This window comes from Staurois parvus, unplaced genomic scaffold, assembly GCF_062004578.1.
Source record: "Staurois parvus isolate SC_StPar_1 unplaced genomic scaffold, SC_StPar_1.0 ptg000300l, whole genome shotgun sequence".
Classification (NCBI taxonomy): domain Eukaryota; kingdom Metazoa; phylum Chordata; class Amphibia; order Anura; family Ranidae; genus Staurois; species Staurois parvus.
In genome coordinates, this window is record NW_028318096.1 from 187955 (window position 1) to 214741 (window position 26787).

General features: G+C 39.2%; 1 protein-coding gene across 1 annotated transcript in view; it reads right to left on the minus strand.

The window, feature by feature from the left end:
- Positions 1 to 1334: 1334 nt before the first annotated feature.
- Positions 1335 to 26787, minus strand: part of LRRC52 (leucine rich repeat containing 52) — a 158176-nt gene continuing 132723 nt past the window's right edge. The window contains 1 exon segment of the mRNA XM_089683069.1: positions 1335 to 1741. Within this exon segment, the coding sequence (XP_089539195.1) occupies positions 1455 to 1741 (287 nt within the window). The 3' untranslated portion in view covers positions 1335 to 1454.

Genomic DNA, 26787 nt, shown 5'->3' on the forward strand with positions numbered 1-26787 from the left:
ATTACCTTGTCCATCCAGACTAGAGGAGAACAGCTTACATTACCTTGTCCATCCAGACTAGAGGAGAACAGTTTACATTATCTTGTCCCTCTAGATTAGAGGAGAACAGCTTACATTACATTGTCCCTCCAGACTAGAGGAGAACAGCTTACATTACCTTGTCCCTCTAGGTTACAGGAGAACAGTTTACATTACCTTGTCCCTCCAGACTGGAGGAGAACAGATTACATTACCTTGTCCCTCCAGACTGGAGGAAAACAGATTACATTACCTTGTTCCTGCAGGCTGGGGGAGCACAGTTTATATTACTTTGCCCCTCCAGATTGGAGGAGATCAGTTTACATTACCATGTCCCTCCAGACTAGAGGAGAATAGTTTACCTTACCTTTTCCTTCCAGATCCCTTCCAGATGAGAGGAGATTAATTTACATTACCCTGTTTCTCCAGACTAGAGGAAAATAGTTTATATAACCTTGTCCATCCAGATCAGAAGAGAACAGATCACATTACCTTGTCCCTCCAGACTACAGGAGAACAGTTTACATTACCTTGTCCCTCCAGACTAGAGGAGAACAGTTTACATTACCTTGTCCCTCCAGACTTGAGGAGAACAACTTGCATTACCTTGTCCCTCCAGATTGGAGTCGAACAGTTTGCATTAACTTGTTTCTGGATGCCTGGGGGGCACAGTTTATATTATGTCCTCCCTGCAGGCTGCAGCGCTTAACAAAATGAAATAATTTCCAACAATCCAGTTCAAGAGAAGTCAATCATTAGAACAGGAAAGGCCAGTAATCAATCAAAATTTGGCCAGTCCCTCCCAGGGGCGGACTGACAACTCATGGGGCCCCCCCGGGCAATAGGGGATCATGGGGCCCCTGTGTCCTCGCCCACACTCAAAAAAGCCTATGAAAAAGCAAATGAAAGGTACCAGGGGCATCTCATGGGGCCCCCTACTGATCCCGGGCCCTCGGGCAGTGCCCGAGTGCTCGAATGGTCAGTCCGCCCCTGGTCCCTCCTGAACCAGACAAATTTCATGCCATCTATATCCAGCATAAGTGTAAGTAGGCTGAAGTGCAAATATTTAACTACCAGCATTACTGGTATAGTCAACCATTTCAATGAAGCCTTTTATTTCTGCATTCTGCCAGTTACTTGTAGCAATCCATAAATCTTTTATTTCTGAATTCTGCAACTTACTTGTAGCAATCCATATATTGAGAGTAGGAAATATTTACATAACAGAATCTTACATAACTTTCATTTAGTTTCTGTTTTATGGAACATAGAAATTCTTATAATTCACTGCATCAATTTCACACAAACAAGGAGTGTGGAAGTGTGGAATTCATTTTAATAATTTGATACCTATCTTACATCTAAAGATTTCTATGCTATCAAAGAAAATTATATAATCTGATGGAAAACAGACTTGTCATGTTGTTTGTGTCTGCTTAAGCTTCTTCTTTTTTCTTTGGTTTTGGGGGTGGAGGAGGTTCTTCATCTTCATCGTCATCGTCTTCACTGGTGCCACACAGTCGGTCATAGATTACAATACAGACACCAGTTATCCAAGCTACAACTGTACCAGAGCCAAATATGACAAAACCCACCAGCATGAGGAAAATGTAGTCTCTTTCATATAGGTTGGTGAAGCACATTAGATTAATATGTTTTTCAGTATTTTTCAATAATTCTCCATGGATATGCGCAGGCGTAGTACATGTCATGTTTTCTTCATCTGTAAATTATAGGTAGAGACAGCAAGAAGTCAAATTGGGGCATATGTTAAAGTACGCAATACTTATTAAGAAAAGACAAATGAGAAAATTTCACTTGGCTTTAGATATCTTTTATACAAAAGTTTAACTAGAGCAAAATTTTTTTTTCTTTAGATTTAAAGTGGTGAGGGCTTAGAACCCTTGTCAGGGTTTTATTGCTCTCTGTGTCCCTGCTGGGGACATTTACTCTAATTGTCCTGAGGACTGCTGTTACTGGGTCTAAAAGTGAAGGAAATTCTAAATTGGGTGCTGTCACCAGAATAGGAATAATGGGACAATTGTTTCAGGTGCTAAATAATGTATCTAAGAGGGGTCTTTCCTTACTTTGAAGAGATTTCCTTTCATTTCTTGTGTTTACAGGCTGGCAAATAAAGGGAAATCTCAATGGGACACAGATAAAAAAAAATAGAAAACAGAAAAAAACCTGAACTGGGATTTAAAACATTTAGTATTATATCTAAAGTGATTAAAAAAATTATGATGCTTTTTTTGTATATTTTCTTCAGGTGCCCAGGTTTCAGGCCCACCACAGTTTCCTTAGGCTGGATGCATACCTATATGTGTGAACAGTTAAATGCATTAACATAACACAGGGTAAAACACATCATTCTGTGAGTTACATTGTGGGTGCCATTAATTCTAAAAGTGATCCTATTATAACAGACTGCTGCCCATTAACCACTTGCCCTCCTGAGGATTTAATCCCCTTCCTGACCAGGCCATTTTTTGTGTAACGGCGCTGCGTTACTTTCACTGACAAATGCAGTGCTGCACTGTCTTGCAATGCTGCACCCAAATGAAATTTACGTCCTAAAAAATCAAATTTCGTCATAAATTTAGGCCAAAATGTATTCTGCTACACGTCTTTGCTGAAAAAAAAATCCCAATACATGTAAATTAATTGGTTTGCGTGACAGTTATAGCGTTTACAAATGGCGGTATATATTATTATTATTATTCAGTATTTATAAAGCACCAACAGTTCGCTCAGCACTGTACATTACAATGGGAGAAAATAAATGCGACAGTACAATAACAATACAATACAATACAAGAGGGGCTCGAGGGCCCTGCTCTTTCGAGCTTACAATATAGGAGGGAGGGGATATTGGTACAGGAGGAGATAGCTGTGGGGGATGGAGTGGTAGGAAGAGTGGATATATATACTATATATAGTATATATATATACTGGGATTTATATACTATATATAGTATATATATATATATATATACTGGGATTTTTTCTTTTTTACTAGTAATGGCGGTGATCAGCGACTTACAGCAGGACTGCAGGATTGCGGCGGACATTCTAACACTGGAGGGAACTGACTTGGTGTCACTGACATCCCCACTGACACCAATACAGTGATCAATGCTAGACAGGAAGGGGTTAACATGAGGGGCAATCAAAGGGTTAACTGTGTGCAGGGAGTGTTTTACTAGGGGGCGGTGTCTGTGTGCTTCACTTTAATCATGCTGCTCTGGATGGCTGTGCACAGCACAGCCATCCAGAGCAGTGTGCCTGAGCTGACAGGGAGCAGAACTGTTAGTAAGCAAAACAGTTCTCCTCCCCGTCGAAGATCTTTGGAAATCACCAGGCGCCGGCAAGTAATTACCGGCTGGGACGTGGCGATTGACAGCCGCGGTTGCGAATGGTGGCATGGGGGTAGGGTGCAAGCATGGCCCGTGTGTGCCCCCTACCTGGAGATGCAAAGTCATGTATATATATACGTGATTTTGTGCACCCGTGCCGCCCTCTAGCAGTATTTCTGCTATATGGCGGTCGGAAAGTGGTTAAAATATATTTTAAATAATATGAAATACTTATTAAATTCCTGGAGGGTGACCTGCTCTGATGTATCACCCCAAAAAAATTAAATGCTGTTTACCAGCGAGTGATAGAGCTGCCTGTACATTATCTTTGTTGCCATTTTGCAGGTTCTGCAGTCTTTATTTTCGCTCTGGAGGTTTGCTTACTATAGATGTTTGAAATCTTTACCATCTGAGGGCGAGCCTTAATCATCCCTCCTCCTCCCTCTCCTTGCCTATATGGATAATATAAACTATTAACATATACAGTATTGGAGTGTCTTCCCTCTCTTATGGTGTCCCTTGTGGCTGAAGAGCGTCTGGAGTCTTGGCATGCCTCTCCCATTGCGGGCTCCGGTTGGCGACAGCACACTTGCCACATTTATGTTTTTAGTCTTGGCAATCTTATTCATTTTCATATATATTGCAGAAAAATCCCGGAATCAGCAAACACACACCATGAAGAAGAGATACTTTTGAAATGTATCCGGTTGTAAAGTGTTGGTTCTCTTTTTCTTGGATCTAGTCATTAGTCACTCTGGTTGTACTTCACCTCAATTGATAACCTGTTAATTTTGTACAATTTGTATTTTATTGTATGTTTTTAACTTTATTTAGAATAAAACTTAAATTGTTTTGCATTAATCTAAGATGCTTGTCTGCACATTTTGCTGCACTTAATGTCTCCACCTATAGAGGGTTAATCTTTATTTATACTTGATATTGGGATGATTGTAGCTTCAGATTTCCCTATACAAAATAAATTAAACATATAAATTTAACTGGAGGCTGAACTAATTCTAAATGGCAGCTCTGGAGCCATTGATGCTGCTGTACCCTTATTGAAGATAGGCACACAGGGAAGTTCCCACTGTAGGAGTTCAGCAGTGATGGTATAGCACAGTATCTCTGGTATGACACGTTTATGTGTTTGTGCAGTGTATGTGGAGTTTCTTTATGGAGCTTCTTAAGGATTATTTCTGAAAATGACAGGTATTGGTACACAGCTCTAGAGGTTTCTTCTCACACAAGGAGTATGCATGGTTTGCCGGGAGCTAAAAGAGGAGGGTGGCTAATAGACATGTGCGGTTTGCTTCATTCCTAATCTAAATTCGGATAAATTTTTTGTTATTTGGATGTATCAGAATTTCAGAATTACAATAGTAATGAATTTAAATGAATCCAAAATAGCAAAATAACATTTCGACCAAAAAAAATAATTATTCAAATCGAATTCAAAACTAATTCAAAAACGAAATCAAATTAAAAAAACTAATTTGAAATGTAAACATATTTTTTTGCCACATTTTGCTGGCTGGCAGCTGAAGAGTAGGAAATTTGAGTGGAGAGTGAAAAACAGTTTTGCTTTTGACTGCTGGTGCTTGTAGTTGTTTTATTTTCTTCTTTGAGGTCTTTTCTATCAGCTTTTTCTTTTTAAATCACCTTTTCTGTCACTTTTTTAAATATTATTTTTACCTTTCCTTTCTTCAGTCTGCTACTTAGGGGGAGGGGTTTATTGGTCACAGGTGCTTCAAGTACTATATAACTTTCTAAAGGACTCACTCTGAGCTTGCTCATTCTCGAGCTTGCCTGTATTTTGCTGGCTGGAACTTTAATAAAGTGGAAATTTGAGTGAGTGGAGTTAAAAACCGGAGTTTAAGACAGTAGATTATAACAGGAGTCTTTTAACTTGTAAGCTACACCTGATATTCCCTCCTAGTAATATTAATATTGTAACTGGGAACATGTTTTATTGTGTTTTTTTGTTTGCCTTCCTCTCAACTGTGGACATAGGCTTTTGTATGTGGAAGTTTTTTTTATTCGTTTTTTTTTTAAATTGGTGGAACTAGATGAACATTTTCTTTTTCCAACCCAACTATGTAACTATTTTAATTTTAAAAATACAAGTTTATCAGTCTATCATCTACTTTCTTGACATTGTAAATATGCAGATCATCACATATACTCCTTATGTAGACATGGGTTGTTATACAGTATCCTGTTCAGCTGTTAAACCTGATATTTCTGTAAGAAAGAGATGCAATGTTTTGTTTTCTCTACAAAGGGAGGACTACATGGACTACTATTAGTGTTCTGCAGGGATAGGGGAAATATGCCAATGTTTAAATAAACAGTTATTATATTATTTGATTGGATGAGATAGTAGGTAAATACTTTTGCAGAGATTGAATTGGTGTATCCACTATAAAACTTGTCTGGAGAAGACTCTGATGCTGACAGTCTAAGCTTCCAAATCTGGTTGCTGTATTCAGCATCCTGCCTCATGTTCTTGTCAAATTCTGAAGAAAACTAGACAATAATGTACCTACACCCGTCAAATAATTTAAATAAAATCATGACCCACAGGTTGAATATAAGTGTCATACATGGCAGGTTGCCGTGAATTGTGAAAATATTACCCCTGTAATTTCCCATGCCAACTCTTTCCCCAGTACTGACAGTATTCCTATTTGCCTAAATAACTCACTATAAGTGAAAATAATCACCTGTAAAATAATGCATTTTTTAATCCAACTTAGTTTATTAGTCTACCTTCCTTTAATTATTTTTTTAGCAACAAGAACCTGTCACAAAAATAACCAGGAAAATAAATATATGAATAACCTAATTATTTCAAATATAGAAATAGGATGACATTTTATTTTTGCTTGAAGAATTAAACTATTCATTTTCCTGAATATGAATTAATTAATCTTAAAATAGTTTAATATTTCCTAGAAATTTCCAAAGCAAAAATGCTGGGCTGTTTTCTTCATGGCTACCATACCAGATGTCACCAGGGTGAGGCGGCGTTGGCAAATATCAATAATCCAGAAATTCCTAGTAGGGTAGGAACAAGGTCAGAAATTTTGTCAGAGAAAATTTCTGTTGAAATATCAACAACAACAAAAAAGCCATGAGCCTACAGAGCCCACTTGGCTCCATCTATATCTAAAACATCTCTTTTGGGTGGACTGACCCTGTAATGTTAACTCCAAAAAAAATTACAAAGGCAATTCATTAACAACTGCGTTCTTTAAGTGATTATGATAAATAAGACAAATTATGCTAAAGAACACCTGGTTTTATTTAAAGACATAATGCAAACAGCAGTGGTAAACAGCAATGCACAGTAGTAAAAAAGGAATGTGTGGGGTTGATTTACTGGAGAAATAAAGACTCTTGGTAGTTAAAATGAACCTGTGTTCACTTTGAATAACTTTCTACTAGTGCATGATTCAAAGTTCACATACAGTTATATAAACATAAACACCCAGATCATCTAGGTGAAGCAACTTTATTTTTCTGGAGACAGAATGAACAGAGCCCCCAGAGACATCTGGTCCCATTATTTATGGTAATTGCAATGTTATTTTGGGCAGCGCAGTGGCTAAATGGTTAGCACTTCCGCCTGGCAGTACTAGGGTCGTTGGTTTGAATCCTAGCCACAGCACCACCTGCCTGGAGTTTGCATGTTCTCCCTATGCTTGTGTGGGTTTCCTCCAGGGGCTCCGGTTTCCTCCCACACTCCAAAGGCATGCTGGTAGGTTAATTGGATCCTGTCTAAATTGGCCCTAGTATGTGTATGTATGAATGTAAGTTAGGGATCTTAGATTGTACACCCCTTGAGGATTAGGGACTGATGTGAATGTATAATATATATGTGTAAAGCACTGCGTAAATTGACAGCGTTATATAAGTACCTGAAATAAATCATACATTTGCTAGCCGACAGTTGTATTATTGCAGAGAACATCTATAAAATGCAGAATTTGCAGCAAATGAAATAAACAGGGAATTATACTGTTATGATGGTATGGGGCATTGGGCATTCAGACTGTCATAAACATGGTTACTATACTGCATAGTCACCTAATTTAATAAATCTAACAATAAAATTATATAAATAAATATAATAGTTGTGATGACCCTGGAAAACCCTGGAAAAAGAGAGGGGAAAAGAGTAGTTCTCAATTTGGAAACATTAAAGACTAAGGTATGATATTTTGGGGTAAATCCTAGAGTTTGTTTCAGACACAGTCCAAGTCACCGACTTCTGTAATAAGTATCCGGGTAACCCTATGGACTAAACTTTTCATTATTCTTTTAGATACCATGAGGAATGACTTTCTACACCTGACATGTCTCAGTGGGAGCATTCTTGGCTTGATCATTTTGGCAAGCCTGGTATGATCACCAGGAACAAAGTGGATGTTCTTTACCCAGCTTTCTAGGACTCACAGTATCTCACTGTGGAGAGTGAAGTCTGTGCACTACAGCCAGTCCGCTCATGTCAGAGGTGCAAAACCCAGCCTACAGCAACAGGCACCGACTCTTCAACTTCTCAAGCAAAGAATGCCAAACACACCAGGTAACTGCCCTTAGATCAGTTCTGGTACTGGCTCTCATGATTTAACCACTGCACCTGTCCTGCTCTCCTTGGTCTACCCCAAAGAGTCTATATCAGGGCAGGATCTGGCATACAGAGATACCTTCTCAGAACTGCCAAAAGCGGTTACATGAAAGCTTGTAGAGTGGACTTTACTTCTTTGGAGGAACGACCATGGGAACAGTACTAATTATTTCTAAAAAATATGTTATCACTAATTTCTAGATATTTGTGACTGAATTAGTGTGGCTGATTTACTAAATGAATGGAGCATGTTTACTTAGCAAAGTAAATTTGCACTTTGCAGGGGAAATTTCCCTTTTTTCAGTGAATTGTGTGACAATTTGCTTTTTAGATAATTGTCAATCACATGCAAGGATAATTTAAAAAAAGAAGTATTTTTGCTTGAACATGATTGGATGGTAGAAGAATGCACAGCTTCATCTCATTTACTAAGCTGAATGAAAACTCTTTGCCCCTTTAATATATCAGCCACATTAAACAGGCTTGATCCATAGAGAGGAACTGTGCCCATTGAAGATATGCAAACTATGCAGCTTCGGATATTTCTCCAGAATCAGTTTACTGCAGTTTGAATAAAACATGATTATGACAGTGTGTTAGTACCTTTTTTAGATAAAAAAAATCCAAATTTTTTTACTATTCATTTTAAGACATGCCATTCTCCATTTCTTATGAGCTGGCAATACGAAATTATTGTCTTGAATATTTTTAGCTTTATTTTTGTAATTGTATTTTACATTTGACACATCTGCAATGCATCTACCGATGCATTAAGCTTCCTTAAATGTGTCACATATAAACAGAATATGTTGCTTATTCCCATTAACAAATATTGCAGAAATACACCTTTTAATGCTTTTCTGTACATTATCTAATTATTTGAATTAAAGCATTTTTTTATTTTAATGAAACCCTGATAAATTAGGAAATCATATGCAAACATGTAAGCTCTTTTTTAATTAATCTGTAATTGTTCATGTTGTTGTTTCTAATTTATTAAAACATGCCTTTGTTGTAGCGTAATTCATGGGTGACTCACTGCAGTCCAGCTTTCTGGTGTTACCTTACATTTCGTAGAAGGCAATACTTAATAAAGTCTTTGTAACAGCAAAGGCAATCTCCAGAAAAAGAAAGCTGTCTACAGGGGGGAAGCACATTACTTTATTTCTCACTTCTGATGTTCCAATAGTTGTGTACAGCAATGTGAAAAAGGCAAGGAATCATTTTAGATAATTTTATCAGCTTACCCCATCATGCTGGCAACCAGCTCTTCCTGCAGCGATAAAAGGAGATACAAAAGGCAGGGAGCAGCAGAGATATATTCAGGTGACAGTTATACTATATCAATGTCACCTGGAGCATGATCAGCTGACTTGATCTCATCAAGTAACTCTCTCTGTGCCACTGATGCCAGGACCTCACTCTGCAGTGTATAACAATCTATGGTGAGTTTCTGATCTTGATAGCAGGAAGCCTAGGTTCCACTATGGCATATGGCTGGGTAGAGGGGTAGTGGGTAGAGCAGCTGTAAATGGAAGCTTCACTTAAGTTCCTATGGATGGCTGTGTTCTTCATGAGTATACATGCAAAGTGGATGCAAGGCCTGGCATTCACTGTTTATTAACAAAGGCTGTTTTGTGCCATGCAGGTCTACACATTGAATATCCCCAGAGCAGGGTTGAAGGTAATTATTTCACACCTGCGATTGCACTGAGAAAAGGCTGTAAAGGATTATGCTGCTTCATTTTTTCAAAGAACACATAATGACAGCCTTTCACCAGTGGTAAGAAAGAGCCCAGTCTCCAGTAACAGTTCTGGTGTTTACAGACAAGCGTCCATTTTCCTTGGTATCTCTGTTGAAGCATCCTTCTAATGCTGAAAGGCAATGGATCTATTACCAACATACCCAGGAGGAGGGATCATGGCTCTCTAAGGGACAAACAGCTTATGTACCTGATGTTATGGTAGGAGGACTATGCCTTTATTTAATCCATCAGATCAGGGACTATTTACAGGTAACTGCTAGCTGCAAAACTGCCATGTCCGCCATGAACCACTGTATTTATAGATCCTGATGGTGGGATTATGGTTTAACCAAATCAACCATTAAAAAGAAATGTTCAGCAACCTGAAGAATACATAATAGATACATCATAACCAACTTTAGGAATTCTGCTATCAGCCTACTGTTGCACTATCTGCCTGAAGCAAGTTCCACAAACACAGGAATGACCTACTCTGTTGCGTAAAAAACATGCACTTTTTAAGCTGATCCTTAGAGCAGAATTCTGTTGAAGTGCAACATTTGCAAATCAAATAAGATTTCTGAGGATTTTAAAAGAAGATATGATAAAACTAAAAAGACTGGCTAATGTTACAAAAGGCATCAGTCCACATCAGGCAGACACCTTAAAAAGTAAAACTTTTAGCTCTCCTTGGTGTAGGTACGTCAAGAACACACTGAGTTAATTTTTATTAATTTTATATTTATAGTTTTATATCTTTTAATGTGTGTGTGTCATTAGCAAAAATGATAGTATTCTTCCATTTCATTACTCAGATAATTAGTATATAGGCTGAAAAGAACTAGGCTCAGCACTGATCTCTAAAGTACACAATTGATGAATTTAGCCAGTTTAGAATGTGTTCCATTTACCACTGCACTTTATTTTCTATCTTTTAACCCATTCTTTACCCAATGTAACAAATGGTTCCAAATAAACTGGGGAGTAGACTGAGACAGGGTATACATCGCTACCAGATGAAGCTTTTCATTAGATAAAGATTCCAGATACATAAAGAAAACCGCATTTAAACTGTATTAGGGCTCTGAGGACAAGCCAGGTAAGTGTGAGTAGGTTCCCTAGCCAACATTCCACTCCAGCTTTTCACCAGCTGGAGAAACAGATGGAAGTGCTGTTGGAGGAAAGATGGCAGTTTCTATGCATGCGCTCCTGTTTGTGAAAAAACTTTCTGTTTGCATTATGTACTCCTGGCAGAGAAGACTTTCTGTAGCCTCTTGCTGTGGAAAAAATAGGCATAGTTAAAAAAATACAATAAGCAAACAAAAATCCCAAAGACATTGACAGCTCAAAAGATACTGTAGTATGCTGAGTATTGTGGAATATGTAAACTCTGTGACATTTGAAGAGACAGTATGCTATTATTGTGATTGGAAAAGGTCTTTGTCTGCATTTTGGAGGAACTCAAAAAGCAGCCCATATACCTAATACTATCCTCTACTGGCCCAACAGTAGAGTGCAGGTCTCCAACAAGCTATTGCCAGTTAGCAAAAGGCAGATGGTGGGTCTAAAGTAATCCATGGAGAACCAGGTGGCAACTTAGGCAGCAGAGACCTTTTGTAAACAATGACACCCCATTATGATTAAGGACCCTTTTTACACTTTCTGGCAAGGGATGCATCGCCCATAGCATATTGGGTGGGCCTATTTATCTGGAGACTCCCAGACTATCTAGCCCCAGAGGATGTAGAGATCTAAAATAAGCTGAAAGCAAAAAGTCTGTGCCATCTAGTGGTTTTCACATCTATGCAGGCCCAACTTCTACACAAGTGGACATATCAGATGGAAAGCACCCCGTTCACAAAAGCATGATCTAGTTCATCTTGTAAAGTAATGGTTGCAGTCAGGGATCTTTATGGGTCCTCAGATTGCAGTAAATTTCATAATGGACTGTGTTCTTAGGTCTCTGTATCAGTATGTTTTTGTGGTCATGGAATATGATATCCTGCTATCCTGAGTCTCTTTAAGTAATACCTCCCCCAAAGCGATAGCAAAATAGTTGCTCCACATGTTCTGTTACACAAGCATTGCTATAGAAGCCTGATGTATCAAAGGACTCATTTTATAGCTATGGTAATGAAGGTGTTGTGCAAACTGTTGAATACAAAACAATTATGTATAAATGTGCACTACAGATATAAGGGTTTGTTGAATGATGTAACAAAACCCTAAAGAATATTTTGAAGAGGGTAGTGGACAATAGTGGGAGAGACTAGGACTATTTGCTACTGTGCTATTAGAGGCATGCCTCAATCCCATATTAGTTTCTTTCTCTTTGAGTTGTATATGGTGGACATCCATAGGGCATGCTGGAGTTAGCTAAACTCATGTTAAAAAGTAAAATAGAACACATTTCTTTTATGGAAGACAGTATCATTGCAGTCGTGCCAATGGTTAGAGAACACATGCATCAGGCACTTAGAGCTGAAAGTCATGTTTACAAAGAAATTGCTAAAGTTATGACTTTAAACCCTGGAAAACGTATGCATGTCCTAGTACCCCCCTCTCCAAGTGGCACAAGATAATTAAAAATGTTGGAGAAATGGATTACAAAGTGTATCAACCTGATAAATAGAAATACAAGCAAATTTATCATGAAATCTTGATTATGCACTGGAAAGACAGAGAGCCTCTCTTAACAGCACTAGATTCCTGTAGTAAGATAACAAGAAGGATAAACAAGTTAAAGCATTATTAAAGGCATTTTTTTGTTCTGGATAGAGTGGAGAGGGATTAGAACACTTGCAGATTGGTATTGGTGTCTGTGTCCCTGTAAAGCAGCCCATAGATGATTCAGTTTTTTTTTTTTGTTCATCCAGTGGGTTGAAGGAAAAAAGCTGACTCAAGTCCCCCATCCGCACATTCGAGGTGGGTGGGGGAATACTCCCCTCTGAGCTATTTTTATCAGAATACACTGATCAGTGATGCCAGCTATAGCCAGCAGAGCTGATCAAACAAGCTGATTGTACAGAAGTCCATCGGTAGATCAACGTCTGAACAACAACTGTCCCCATACATAGGTCAAAATTTGGCTGGTCCCTGCTGATCATTAGGATTTAGGGAGATTCCCCCTCTTTCTTAGTCCTGTTTATTGCTATCACTAAGATTGAAAGTAAACAAAAATTCCATTTTGGCAGTATTTTTTGTAGCCACTCAATAAACATACTGTACCCCGCCCCCCCCAAAAAAAAATCCTAAATTTGGGCTGTCACCAAAACAGGAATAAAAGTGGAGTCTTCCAATGGAGACAGCAGTTCCAATGACCCTGGTGACAACCAGGGATCCCCTCACTTTTGAGTGATTTCCTCTTATGTTCTATTCTAGCCATGGGTCAAGAAGTGAAGGGAAATCTCCTCAATGGGACATGGCAAAAAAACTGGCAGGGGTTATAACAGCCCCGTCTTACTCTATCCAGTTAAGAAAAAAGTTTTGCCTTTAGTTTTACTTTAAGGGTAGCATACACACTATCAATAGCTCAAGAGCACTAGGTGAAATTTTGAAATGAAACAAGTATGTTTTTCAAACCTACTATGGTGTCTTACTGTGATTAAAGTGTTGGAACCTTAAAAATTTAAAAATAAAAATGCACTTATCTGTCTCTTTAAGGTATTAATATGTGCTATTATATATAAGAAATGTATTTGTCCTTTCAGTGCCCTCTTGTTAGTGAACTGACCTCGCTAAGCATGGAAGCTGATCCATGCTAGTTTGGTCAGTTTGTGTGCCCTGTCATCCTGTTCGGAGATACAGGTAACTGTACAAGTGCAATGTATCACAAAATCTGTACAAAATCTGCGCAAAGCAATAAATTCAGTGTGAAGAAGTAAATTATAAGTTCAAAACAATTGCTGACAGCAGCATCTGAACACAGCAACGCCTCAAAAATCAATAAATAGCAAGTTGTGCTGTCCCTTTAAATAATAGTGTCAATAATATAAAGTCTTTGCAAATCAGTAACAACAAATATGTCAGTGAAAAGAGTAATGAGTAGTTTTATCGAACTCCAGTGCATGACTATGAAAAACACTTAAAATACATAGAAAGTGACCATTAAAGTGTTACTAAACCCACAACAGTAAAATCAGTCTGTATATGCAGCAAAGCATGCTTGTTATACTCACTGTGGAACCTAAGGGGTAAAACCTCTGCATTGTATAAGAAGGCTGCTTGATCCTGACTTCTCTGATCCTCCCCTTCTTTCAGTGTTTTTTTCTTGTGAGGGTGAATGTGATCAGCACAGAGCCAATCAGCACTGTCCAGAGAGGTTGGGGGTTCCACATCCTTCTAGAGCAAAATGAAAACTTATCCTAAAAGTTTTAACATGTTTTCTGCTGGACACTGTTAGAAGTCACAAGACTGCTCTAACTGCTGTTGAGAAAAGGTATTTAGCAGTTTGTATTTACTAAAATAATTGCATTTCCATGTTCTGTGTACTGTGGGGGGCAGATATAGTGAATGCAGGGTCAGGGGTTTAGTAACACTTTAACCGCTTCCCACCTGCCATATAAGGCAATGATGGGTGCAAGGCGGTTCTCTCGTTCTGAGAGGACGTCATATGATGTCCTCCCACTCTAACCGCACATGCGCGGCTCCGGGAGCGCGCAGCGTGGTGATCGGTGGTGTGCTGTGTCCCTTGGACACAGCGGATCACCGATCAATAGAAAGAGCCGAAGATGTCGGCTCGGTCTTGTGATCAGCTGTGTCCAATCACAGCTGACCACATGTAAATAGGGAAATGCCGGTTATTAGCATTTCTCTCCACTCGAGCTGTCACGCTGACAGCTTGAGAGGAGAGGAGAGCCGGTGCCCTGATGATCAGTGAAGCCCCAGCAGTGCCACCTGTTAGTGTCCATCAATGCCAGCTGTCAGTACTCATCAGTGCGACCTGCCAGTGCCCATCAGTGCAATATCAATACCACATATCAGTGAATACCAGTGCACATCAATGCCACATATCAGTGCCCATCTGAGCTGTCTTTCAGTGCCACCTATCAGTGCTGCCAATCAGTGCCACCTATCAGTGCCAGTCAGTGCACCTATCAGTGCGCATCAGTGCCGCCTATCAGTGCCTGTCAGTGCTGCCTATCAGTGCCGCCTATCAGTGCCACCTATCAGTGCCATATATGAGTGCTGCTTTTCAGTGCCCATCTGTGATGCCTGTCAATGCCCATCAGTGTCACCTACCAGTGCCTCCTCATCAGTGTCCATCAGTGCCACCTATCAGTGCCCATCACTGCAGCCTTATTAGCGCACATCAGTGAAGGAGAAAAATCACTTATTTACAAAATTTCACATCAGTGAAGGAGAAAAATCACTTATTTTCAAAATTTTCAATTGTTTTTGGTTTGTTTAGCAAAAAATAAAAAGTCCAGAGGTGATTAAATACCACCAAAAGAAAGCTCTATCTGTCTCAAAAAATGATAAAAATTTCACCTTGGTACAGTGTTGCATGACAGCGCAATTGTCATTCAAAGTGTGACAACTCTGAAAGCTGAAAATTTGGGCAGGAAGGGGGTATAAGTGCCCTGTAGGCTAGTGGTTAAAAGTTGAGTGCACTATCATCCACAACAGTGCAAAACTTCAGTGTTTCCACCACCAAATGCACACAATCAGACGCTTACCAGAAACTAAGACCTCGAGAAACAAGAAAGCTTAATTATACCAGGGCACTCCAGAGGTAGTTCAAACACTGTCTCTACCACCCGTAGCTCCAATAAGATCAATACAGATGGTATCCAACATGAGGAATTTCATAGTGCCACATGTAAACATCCCATTTATTTAAAAAGAAGAAAGGTATTCACATACTGTATGAAAGCAGAGAAAACAGCATATTCAGCCCGAGCAGCTGCGATGATGTCATCACTAAGCTCAGCCTGCCTGTATCTTCCGTGGTCAGTGTAAAGCCACACCCCCCCACCCATCCCTCCTTCCTTGATTGAGGGTGATGGACTGACAGCTAGCAAGTCAGTAGCCTCTTTGTGAATGCCCCGATAAGTACACAGCCACAATCTGGACCATGAATCGCTCAGGATGGTAGAGTGATCATGTTACCTGAAATGTACAAGCTGAAAAAGAAATCTAATTTAAAAATGTATATAGAATTAATGAACTTCACAACTACTTTAAAGGATGAGATCACCTTTGGGAACATGTTACATGTTTTTAGGGTGGAACATGTAACATGTTCCCACTCCCAGAGCCTCTGCCCGCTCCACTTTGTCTAGTAACAGCTAATGGGGGATCTTCTCCCTCCCCCCCTTTAGCTGTCACTATTTACAAAAAAAATGTGGCCGTACGGGGCTCTGCATGCCCAGCCACGTCATTCATTCACAGAATTCTGTAAATATAAATCTACAAGTTCCGATAGCCTTTGGGGTTATCGGCTCGTAGTTCTCAATGAACTACCACGGCACTGTTGAGCACTTTGGTAGTTCATTGTGTCTTCCTGTCAGTGTGTATCTGCCTGCCCTGATAAAGTATGAGCACACAGATACACTGACAAGTCTGCAGGAGCCCTGCATCTGCTTATCAATCTTAGGTTCCAAGTAGAAAAAAATAATAAATGCACATTTTCTTACCTGCAAAAAGATGTGCATTTTTTAATTTTTTTTTTACAAAGGTGAACTCATCCTTTAAACATGATGTCATTACAGACTCTCACATATGTGTTTATCTAAAGCCCTGTTAGATGTATGATACCTGTAAACAGTTTGTTACGGGGAAGTTATAAGAATGCTGGACCAATGTGTAAGAGTGGAGTCAAAATGTTATTGCCACATAGTATTGTTCCCCAGCTGGATACTTCATTCACATTCTACCATGATTTTGAGATATTGGGCCCTGAGAGATCTGTAACCACCCTTCATCTCAGCAGAAGATATTTGTAGGTGTCTGTGACAAAAGAGATGTCATGGTAACTACTGTGACTGTGACTTTAGGAGAGGACTGCAGGTTAGCCTCTTGCCTACTGACTATGGGCCCTGGCATTTGAGGGGGTTCTATTCTTTGGGAGATGTGTGCCTGGGGTAATGTTAGAGCAGTTATACTTTGGATTGAAGTCCATGTCTCCCCAAAACACACTGAGAACCAGAGAACTCAGATACAGATTTGGGGCCTCTGTGTTCTGTTAGGGCATAGACAGCCCAAACCAGCATTGACTGCTTCAACCCCCTCCTAGACTCAGAGGCTCAAAGCAGATGATTATAATCTGATCAAAACAACCTGATGCCAGGGTATCCTGCTGAAATCTGTTTCTTAAGGTGTCATGTGTTTACTGTTTTTCTCCCATTGTGTGCCTCCTAGGTGTGCATTCCCATTGTTAATTGAGTTAAATGAGTCACCTAATGTTTCTGTCTGTCTACTAATCCTCTTGTAGATGTAATTAGTATTGTGTTAACTTTACCTTGTTACCTAACCACTGTGGGATGTTTATATGTTTGTGTTTATGTTAAATGTTATGTAATATTTGTTTTTATTGTTCATGTGGGGACTGTCCTTATTTTTGAAATGTATAAAAAACCTGTATTTCTGTTCAATAAAAAAGAGTTCCTGTTTGCACCTAAGCTAGTTTTGTCAAGTTCTTGGGTGCATTTCCCAGCTATAATACTTTGTTCCTGTGTTCCAGCAGCAAGGAAGCAGTTCTCTGACGGAGGCACCCAGGCAGGCTGACAGGCAGTCCGTCACATGAGGAAACAGAGTAAACAGCATTTTCTACCTGTGAGGAACTTTTTTAATATGTCTGAATCCTTTTTGGGCTCCAAGGAGCTCCAGCCCATTTCAGAGAATGATGGATGATGTTCCTAAACCACATGGAATTTTACCACTGTTTACCTGGAAAATGTGGTAGTCTTGGTGTGATTGGGAAAGTAATTTACCCAGGGTACAGGCCATGTCAAATTCTGTTCCTAAGGCTAGGTAACGGTGAACTGAAAGAAATAAACTACAGGCTTGCAGGAATCTTGCTACCTTGGTAAACCATAGGACAAGGCATAATTACGCCAAAATTCACAATGTAGAGTCAGCCAGGGACTGGACCTAGTCAATATCACATGAAAAGCTTCAAACTTTCCTGGGCATAATGGAATACTTTAGTAGGTTTGTTCAGAATGTTGCCACTATAGCTGGACAGACGTGACCAGAACAAAAAACTGTAGGTTGTCAAGTGGGGTCCTGATGCAGAGAAAGCATTTCATGACATGAAGTTAGCTATATGTGAACACTCCATGCTCACAGCTCCTAGTGCTAGAGAAAAGTTTGTTGTTCACACCAATGCCTCTAACGTGGAACTGTTTTGTCACTGGTGGTCAATGGGAAGGAGAATCTGGTGACATAACTAAGCAGGAAGATGACAATTGCCAAGTAAAAGTATTGTTTAATTGAGCAATTAGGTGTCTGTGAATCAAGTGAGCATTGAAGGTTTTTTGGTACTCCCTGCAGGGTCATTGTTCCAATTCTTTGGGGGAGTATCAGATTTCTGGTTCTCCACTGCGCTCAAAGGTTCCCCATTTCAGCCCTATATCAGGGGGTGGTGGGGAGAACCATACACAAGCATTGAGGAAGTAGAAAATCACTCCTTTAGAAGTTTTGGCTTCTGCATATTCCTCACTTTTCATTTCTCTACAATACTGATCAGCAGCATTAAGGAGGAGGGAAAAGCTGGGTGAGGTAGGTATTTACTATATTTATTTAAGTAATAGTTCTATGAAATGAGCAGTTTGTCAGTGGGGTTTGCCTTGTGTTGCTCACTCACTGTTGTGAGTGAGCAACACCAGACTCTTCTCTTTATTGCTGATTTCCCTCACCATATAAAAATATTAAAATAAGAGCTAAAAAGTGTGCAATTCTCAAAAAATGGTGAAAGTAAAGGATGTCCAAATAACTGTATACAATATACTCCTCACTGCAGTTCCTTTTCTTTATATCTTGCATAAAAAAGTGAGATGTTACTTCCCTCATACCACTAATACCTGTATAATGGGAAAGGAAGCCTGATATCCTTGAGCCATGCATGTTTGTGTGGAGATATCTCATAGCTTTCTCCTGTATGGATTATTCAGTGTTTATCAAATAGAGAGATACAAAGTAACATTGTTACTTTAGTGTATATCAGAGGCCGGCAACCCCCGGCTTGTGTGCCAAACATGGCAGACTGCCCTGCTGACCACTATACAGTACCCTGCTGACCCCATTCTCTGCCCTGTTAACCCCGGTCCTCTGCACAGCTAATCACTTTACACTGCCCTTCTGATCCCCTGTCCTCTGCCCTACTAACCGCTGTTGTCCACGCTGCTGGACCCTGTCTCCACCCTATCGACTTTTGTCCTCTGCATTGCTGACCCCTGTACACTGTGCTGACCCTATCCTCTGCTGACCAACCAATTCTCTGCCCCCTGACCTTTTTACTGCATCTCCACATGAGGCAGGTTAGGTCCAGTCCTGGAGTCAAATGCCTCAAGCCATTGGGAACTACTAATTTAGAGGTGCAGAATTTGGGACTGACTTGAGGTGTGAAGGTGCAGGGATTAGGGTAATCTGAGGCATAATCATGCAGGAATCGGGGCTGATCTGAGGTGTGATGGTACATGAATAGGGTCTGATCTGAGGTGTGAAGGTGCAGGAATGGGGCTGATCTGAGGTGTGAAGGTGCAGGAATTGGGGACGATCTGAGATGTGAAGGTGCATGAACTGGGGCTGCTCTGAAGTGTGAAGGTACAAGATTTGGGGCTGATCTGAGGTGCGATGTAGCAGAAAATGGGCTGATCTGAGGTCTGAAGATGCAGAAATTAGGGTGATCTGAGGTGTGAAGATGCAGGATTTCGGGTGATCTGAGGTGTGAAGATGCAGGATTTCGGGTGATCGGAGGTGAGAAGGTGTAGGATTTTGGGCTGATCTGAGGTCTGATGGTGCAGGATTTGAGACGGATCTGACATGAGAAGGTGTAAGAATTAGGGTGATCTGAAGTATGAATGTGCAGGAACTGGGCTTATTTGAAGGTGCAGAAATCGGGTCTCATCTGAGGTTTGATGGTGCAGGAATTGAGGTGATCTGAGGTGTGATGGTGTATGAATTGGGGCTGATCTGAGGTGTGAAGATGCAGGATATTTACTGATCTGAGGTCTGATAGTGCAGGATTTTGGGCTGATCTGAGACGAGATGTAAGAATTAAGGTGAACTGAGGTGTGAAGGTGTAGGAACTGGTCTTATTTGAGATCTGAAGGTGCAGAAATTGGGGCCTGTGTGCGTTTTGATGGTGTAGGAAATGGGGTGATCTAAGGTGTGATGGTGCAGGAATTAAGGCTGATCTGAGGGGAGATGGTGCAGTAATTGGGGCAAATCTGAGGCATGAAGGTGCAGGAATTGGGGTGATCTTAAGTCTACAGTGCAAGAATTGGTCTGATCTGAGGCGTGAAACTGCAGAAATTGGGCTGATCAGAGGTGTGAAGGTGCATAGCTCAATATTCATTTCTTACTAATATTCAAGTTGTTTCCAGCATATTCTTGATAACAGTTATTTTCATGATTGAGAGTGCGAAGTTGACTTATTTTTTATTTAGCTGGCACTCTCAATTTCTTTGAAAACATTTTTCGGCACACTTTGCTCAAAGGTTGAAAAGCAAAAAGAGTACTGGGATTTTAACAGAACCAAGATTCTCCCTCTCAGAAATGATGATGGACCTCAGATGAACCTATATCATTATGCTGAAAAGGTTGCCTACCCCTGGTGTATATCGTGTTCCATGCAACTACAGATCAAAGGGTGTTTTGCAATCTGTAGATGATATCAGTTAAAAGCAAATAATGTATTAACAAAGAAGGAAAGAGTGCTAAATAAAAAATGAAAAAATCCTTATATAAGCAGCAATCACAAAAAAGAGGATATGCTCTCTAATATTAGATCATAAAAAATAAGTGTTGTGCTATAACAAAAAAAAATGTACAAAGAATGATAACTATGTGAAAAAAAGTGCTCAAAATATGATAATGAAAAAATAAATAACAAAAAAATAAATAGTCCTCAGTGAAAAAAATGTAACAGTCTCCTTTAAGAGACATGCTCCAAACTCTTCTCCCTTTTCTTCACAAGCACCAGTATCACCCAACACCACAGTGAAGACAAGATGTGGGCTTACCAAATATACTGACCCCCTTATTCAGATTGGTCAGTAAGTGCTCAAATTGCTATGTCTCAATGGCATTTCTCTGCTCCTTTCCAAATGCTGATAGTGAACACCACTTCACAGATGGAGGGTGATTATAAAAAAAAATATACACTCATATAAATACAAAGAGATAAACGCCTCTCATAGTGCAGATATTATAAAACACCATTTATTAACAAGAGCTGCACTTACAAACATCAAAAAGCACATGCATAACAATATATTCACCAAACGCCAGCATCAACATCAATTTCTGGTATAATGTATATGATGACAGCACGGAGGAGACTCTGACTGACGCATTTTGTCATAAACAGACATCTTCCGGGGCTTGGAGTCCCACCCACACCATCGTGTGTATATATGTATATATATATATATATATATATATATATATACACACACACACACACACACACAATGGTGTGTATGTATATTTATATATATATATATATATATATATATATATATATATATATATATATATATATATATGAAAAATACAAACTTTGTTGTGAAAGCAACTAAGCCTTTATGTGAGGATCAGGATGGGGAGCATAGCCAAACCCTTGTTCTCGGCCCAACCAAGCCTCCATGAATCTATATAGAGCCAAGCCTTAATTAGAATTAACCAAGAATTATACATATAATAAAATCTCCAAATTTGAGAATGGAAGTTTTACAATAATAAACCAAGCTGAATTATATCCTGGATGGTGAATAAATTAAATGTATTCAAAAATTAAAAAGGCCATCTAATGGTCAAAAAATGTAAAACTTTCTCAATAAAAGGATTCTCCAACCAAAATACATTTACAATGTTAAAAAATTGGATATCAGCATTATAAGAAAATAAAACTAAGCAATTAAAGCATCCAGCACCAAGGTATATGGTACACTATACAATTCACCAAGTGCAGCTCTAAGAACCAAAACTAAAGTGAAAAAACCCCCACCAATCAATGAAACAAAAAATCTCTGAAAAGTGAAACAACAGAATGAAGAGCAAGCTCAATGACAAATAGTATAAATAATATTACTCAGAAGGGTGAGCCAGCACTGTAAAGGGTTAGCCCAAATAACCTTTGTGAAAACAAATATAACATTCAATGGAAATATGAAAAACAAAAATTCTGAAAAGTGAAATGACACTCTAAAAAACAAGCTCAATAGTGAAGAAACAACTAATATCCCTCTGAAGGGTGAAACCAACACTCTAAAGAGCAAGCTCAGTGACCACTAAATATAAGATCAGTATTTAATAACACAAAAGGTCCTCTAAAAAGTGAGCCCCGTGCAAAACAATAGTTCTCTACAGAGTGAGTTCAAAACTGTATAAGCACGATATATTTATAATTCCACTCTCAGCGTGTATTCTCCACAGGTTGAGCATGTGCGACCTCCACATGAGAAGTAACAAATAGCTTTTGTATCAAGCAAGATGCTCCTCCGCACCGTGGTACATAGTTAATTGCTCGCCTCCTGATCTCTCACTCCACGCTCAGTAGCAGCATCATACATGTAATAATACATGTAATAACATACAAATAATGCTTCACATAGTATGTAACTGATTAATAAATTTAGTAGAGGTGATAGGAGACCCCACATGAAATAGTAGTCCTCTGAAGAGTGAACTTAATGAACTGTGGAAAGGTAACTCAGTGAATCCAATCCCACCATGTGTCCTCCACCAAGATAGAGTACTCTGAGGCTTACCAGAGCATGTGCAACCTCCACATGAGAATTCATAAACAGCGTTTGTATTAAGCAGGTAGTTCCTCCACACTGCACATGGAACAATCACTCGCCTCCAAACCACTTCCTCAATATTCAGCAGCAATACATCAGCATCATACATGTAATGAAATGCAAATAACACCTCCCATAGTGTAAATCTGATTACTACATTTATTAAATACAAATACAAATGAATGGCTTGAAAAGTGGTATATAAGATTACATATCCCAAAATCCTCTGCAATGAGTGCGCATGTGTAGAAATGTCACGGGTTCAAGCTTAACCCAAAAATGACTTAATCAAAAATTGTATATATCACTACTATAAAAAATATCCTAATAAATGTAAAATAAGAAATGCTATGCACTTAATATAAAATACATTCAAAACACCAAAATACATTTGTAATGTATATACTGGCCTAGGTAGGTATTCCTAAAAATGCATAAATGACTAAAAATATCCCGCTATCTAAAGCTGTACTTAAAACATAGACAAAATAGGGGAATGATATGAAAAGATACTAGTTGATTAATTAAAGGAAGGAAAGGGAAATGTCATGCGTTATTAATAAATGCTTTGATGTCCCAATCAACATTAGGACCAAAGGGGGTATAACATTTAACATTATAGATCCACTTTGTTTCTAACTAAGAAATCTCTCTTTTGGTGGAGCTCCCTGTCCAGTGTGGAACAAATATATCTTTTCCAAGGAACAATGTACCAACAGGATCCTCATTATGGGCTACCGCATAATGCCTAGGGATACTAGGAATAGATACATTTGATACCGGGATATTTTTGGTAATTTATGTTTTTACATATCTAGGCCAATATATACATTACAAATTTATTTTGGTGTTTTTAAAGCGGTAGTAGGCATCCAAAAACCCCCAAAAAATCACCCCCTGCAAGGTAAAGGCAAAATCTGCTAATATGCATTGTGTACTAGCACATTATGAAGGACTTACCTTGACATTAATCCCTCCAGCCGAGCGCTGTCACGGTTCCCTGGGGCTTCCATCTTCACCTGGTCGTCCTTCCAGGTTCAAGAGCTCTGGCTGGCTGACTGCCCGAGCCGCTATCATGTCACTCCGACGCATGTGCGTGGGAGTCCCGGCACAGTGCTCTGAAGGAACAGCACAGGTATACCATTCCCTCAGAGCGCATGCGCTGGCTATCAGAAGGGGGTAACGTGAACAGTTTAGGAGATATTAATTTTATCAACAGGTAAGCTTTATTATAAGCTTACCTGTAGATAAAATTATTAAAGAAGCATTTTCTACCACATTAATGTATTTCATATTCAGTGCTTAGCATTTCTTAGTCTACATTTAATAAGATATTCTTTATAGTAGTGATATATCCAATTTTTGTACACGTATTTTGGATGGAGAATCCTATTAATTTTTATTGGAAATGTTTTACCTTTTTTTGACCACTAAATGGCCTTTTTAATTTTCAATCAGGTTTATATTTATATTTTATAAGTGTAATATTTTATCAACATTAGCTTTCATTTTATTGATTTTTATAAAATATTTTCATTTATTCACTATCCAAGATAAAATGTGGCTTGATTTATTATTGTAAAACTTCCATTCTCAAATTTAGAGATTTTATTTTATGTATAATTCAGGATGAGTCTTGGTTAATTCCAAGTGAGACTTGGCTCTATATAGATTCATATATAGCCGCCATGGAGGCTTGGTTGAGCCGAGAACGAGCCTTGGTTAAGCTTCCTATTCTGATCCTCACATAGAGGCTTGATTTCTCAATGAGGTTTTTTTTTTTCCATATATATACACATATATATATATATATATATATATATATACATACACACACAGTATATATATATATATATATATATATATGTGGATATACACACACACATATTTATGCGATGGCACGAGTTGGACTCTAGCCCCAGAGGACGTCTGTTTATGATGAAACGCATCAGTTGGAGCCTCCCCTGTGAAGTCACCGCATTCATTATACCGGAAATTGACATTAATTCTGCCATTTGGTGAATATGTTGTTATACATATGCTTTTTAAAGAGGTATAGACTCCAGAGAGAGAGATATCATATTACCCCTGTACAAATCATTAGTAAGACCTCATCTGGAATATGCAGTTCAGTTTTGGGCACCAATTCACAAAAAGAACATTGGGGAACTGGACAAAGTACAGAGAAGGACAACCAAACTGATAAGAGGCATGGAGGAGCTCAGCTATGAGGAAAGATTAGAGGAAATTAATTTATTCTCTCTTGAGAAGAGGATATTAAGGGGGTATATGATCAACATGTATATACACATTAGTGGTTCATATTGTGAACTCGGTGTAGAGCTATTCACCCTGAGGTCATCACAGAGGACAAGGGGGCACTCTTCACGTCTGGAGGAAACTAAATTTAATCTCCAAACACACAACGGTTTATTCACAGTGAGAGCTGTGAAAATGTGGCATAGACTCTCTCAAGAGTTGGTTCTGGCCAGCACAGTAGATTGCTTTAAAGGCCTGCATCCTTTCTTAGATGCACAGAATATAACTGGATACTAACATTTATAAGTAAAGTTGATCCAGGGAATATCCGATTGCCTCTCAGGGGATCAGGAAGGATTTATTTCCCTGCAGGAGAAAATTGGATCATGCTTTGCTGGGTTTTTTTTTGCCTTCCTTTGGATCAACTGTGAGTATATGATTATAATTTTTTTTTTTTTAATGGTTGAACTGGATGGACTTGTCTTTTTTCAGCCAGACTAACTACATAACTATGTAAGTGCAGCGTCAGTTAATTAAATGGTGTTTTAAGCCCACATCTTGCCTTCACTGTGATGTTGGGTGACACTGGTGCTTGTGAAGAAAAGGGAGACAAGTTTGGAGTATTCCTCGTAAAGGGGACTGTTACATTTATTTCACTGAGGACTGTTTCTTTATTGTTATTTATTCTTTCACTTGGGTTTTTTTATTACAATATTTTGAGCACTGTTTTTTCACACATAGTTATTATTGTTTATACAATTTTTTTGTTATAATCGAACACTTATTTTCTATGATCTAGTAAAATGGAATTATGGCCAAAGCTTTTTTTTACCATAATTCTCATGTTGGTCATAGGAGTGCACTTATTTCTGCACTCCTGTGACCAAATTCAGGCAACAGTGGGCCAAAACCTGCTGTCGGCTGACATCACAGAACTGGCCCAGGCTCTGCAGCGATCCCAACAACAATGTCAGGATCCTCCCAGATGCCTGACCGGCAGCTGATTCAGCCTCTCAATGTGTCCCTGAGAGCCTGAGCCAGCCCCTTCCGCCCCCTCCACAGCGTGGTGCTCCAGTCAGCATTGGAGGGGCAGAGAAAACAGCTAGAGACTGACAGTCACTGCTCTCTGCTCACTGAATACTGAGAACTGAATGATCAGCTGTCATGTCATCACTCAGTTCTTGCAGTTCCTGAACGATGATGCAGGCACACATGTGAGTTTATTTTTTATATCCTACACTTCTCCTTTAAAGCATCCTGACAAGTAAACAAAAGGTTCTTTTTAAAATAAATTTGTCTCTATTTATTCCCTTGTGACAGGGCAAGGCAATGTCATTGTGTAAAATGGCAGTCTAGGACAGGAATCAGGCACACTAATGGTACAGGTTTGTGCTGGCTTTTTAGCAGAGTCAGGATTAGAGTTCAGGGGGCCCCATCCTCCAAAAGGGGGTCAGTGTGTGTTGGGAGCAGAGAGAGGTCCATGTCCAGGACAGGACAGACAGGGGCCCAAGCCTGTGAGAGAGAAGGATGTAGCAGCAGGGAGCTGCAGGATAAAAGACAAAGGGGTTGATTTACTAAAACTCTAGAGTGCAAAATCTGCAATAATAAACAAACAGAGGGTGCACTGACCTAGTGCATTATCCTTAAAATATGATTTTATTGTAAAAAAGTAAGTATTATACTCACAAAATCAGCTGAGAGTACAAGCTCATTGCATAGAAACAGCACAGTATAGCATAACTATATCAACAGGCTGACGCGTTTCGAGGACTTAGCTTCTTCCTCAGAGTCCACAGGGCTGTTATCTG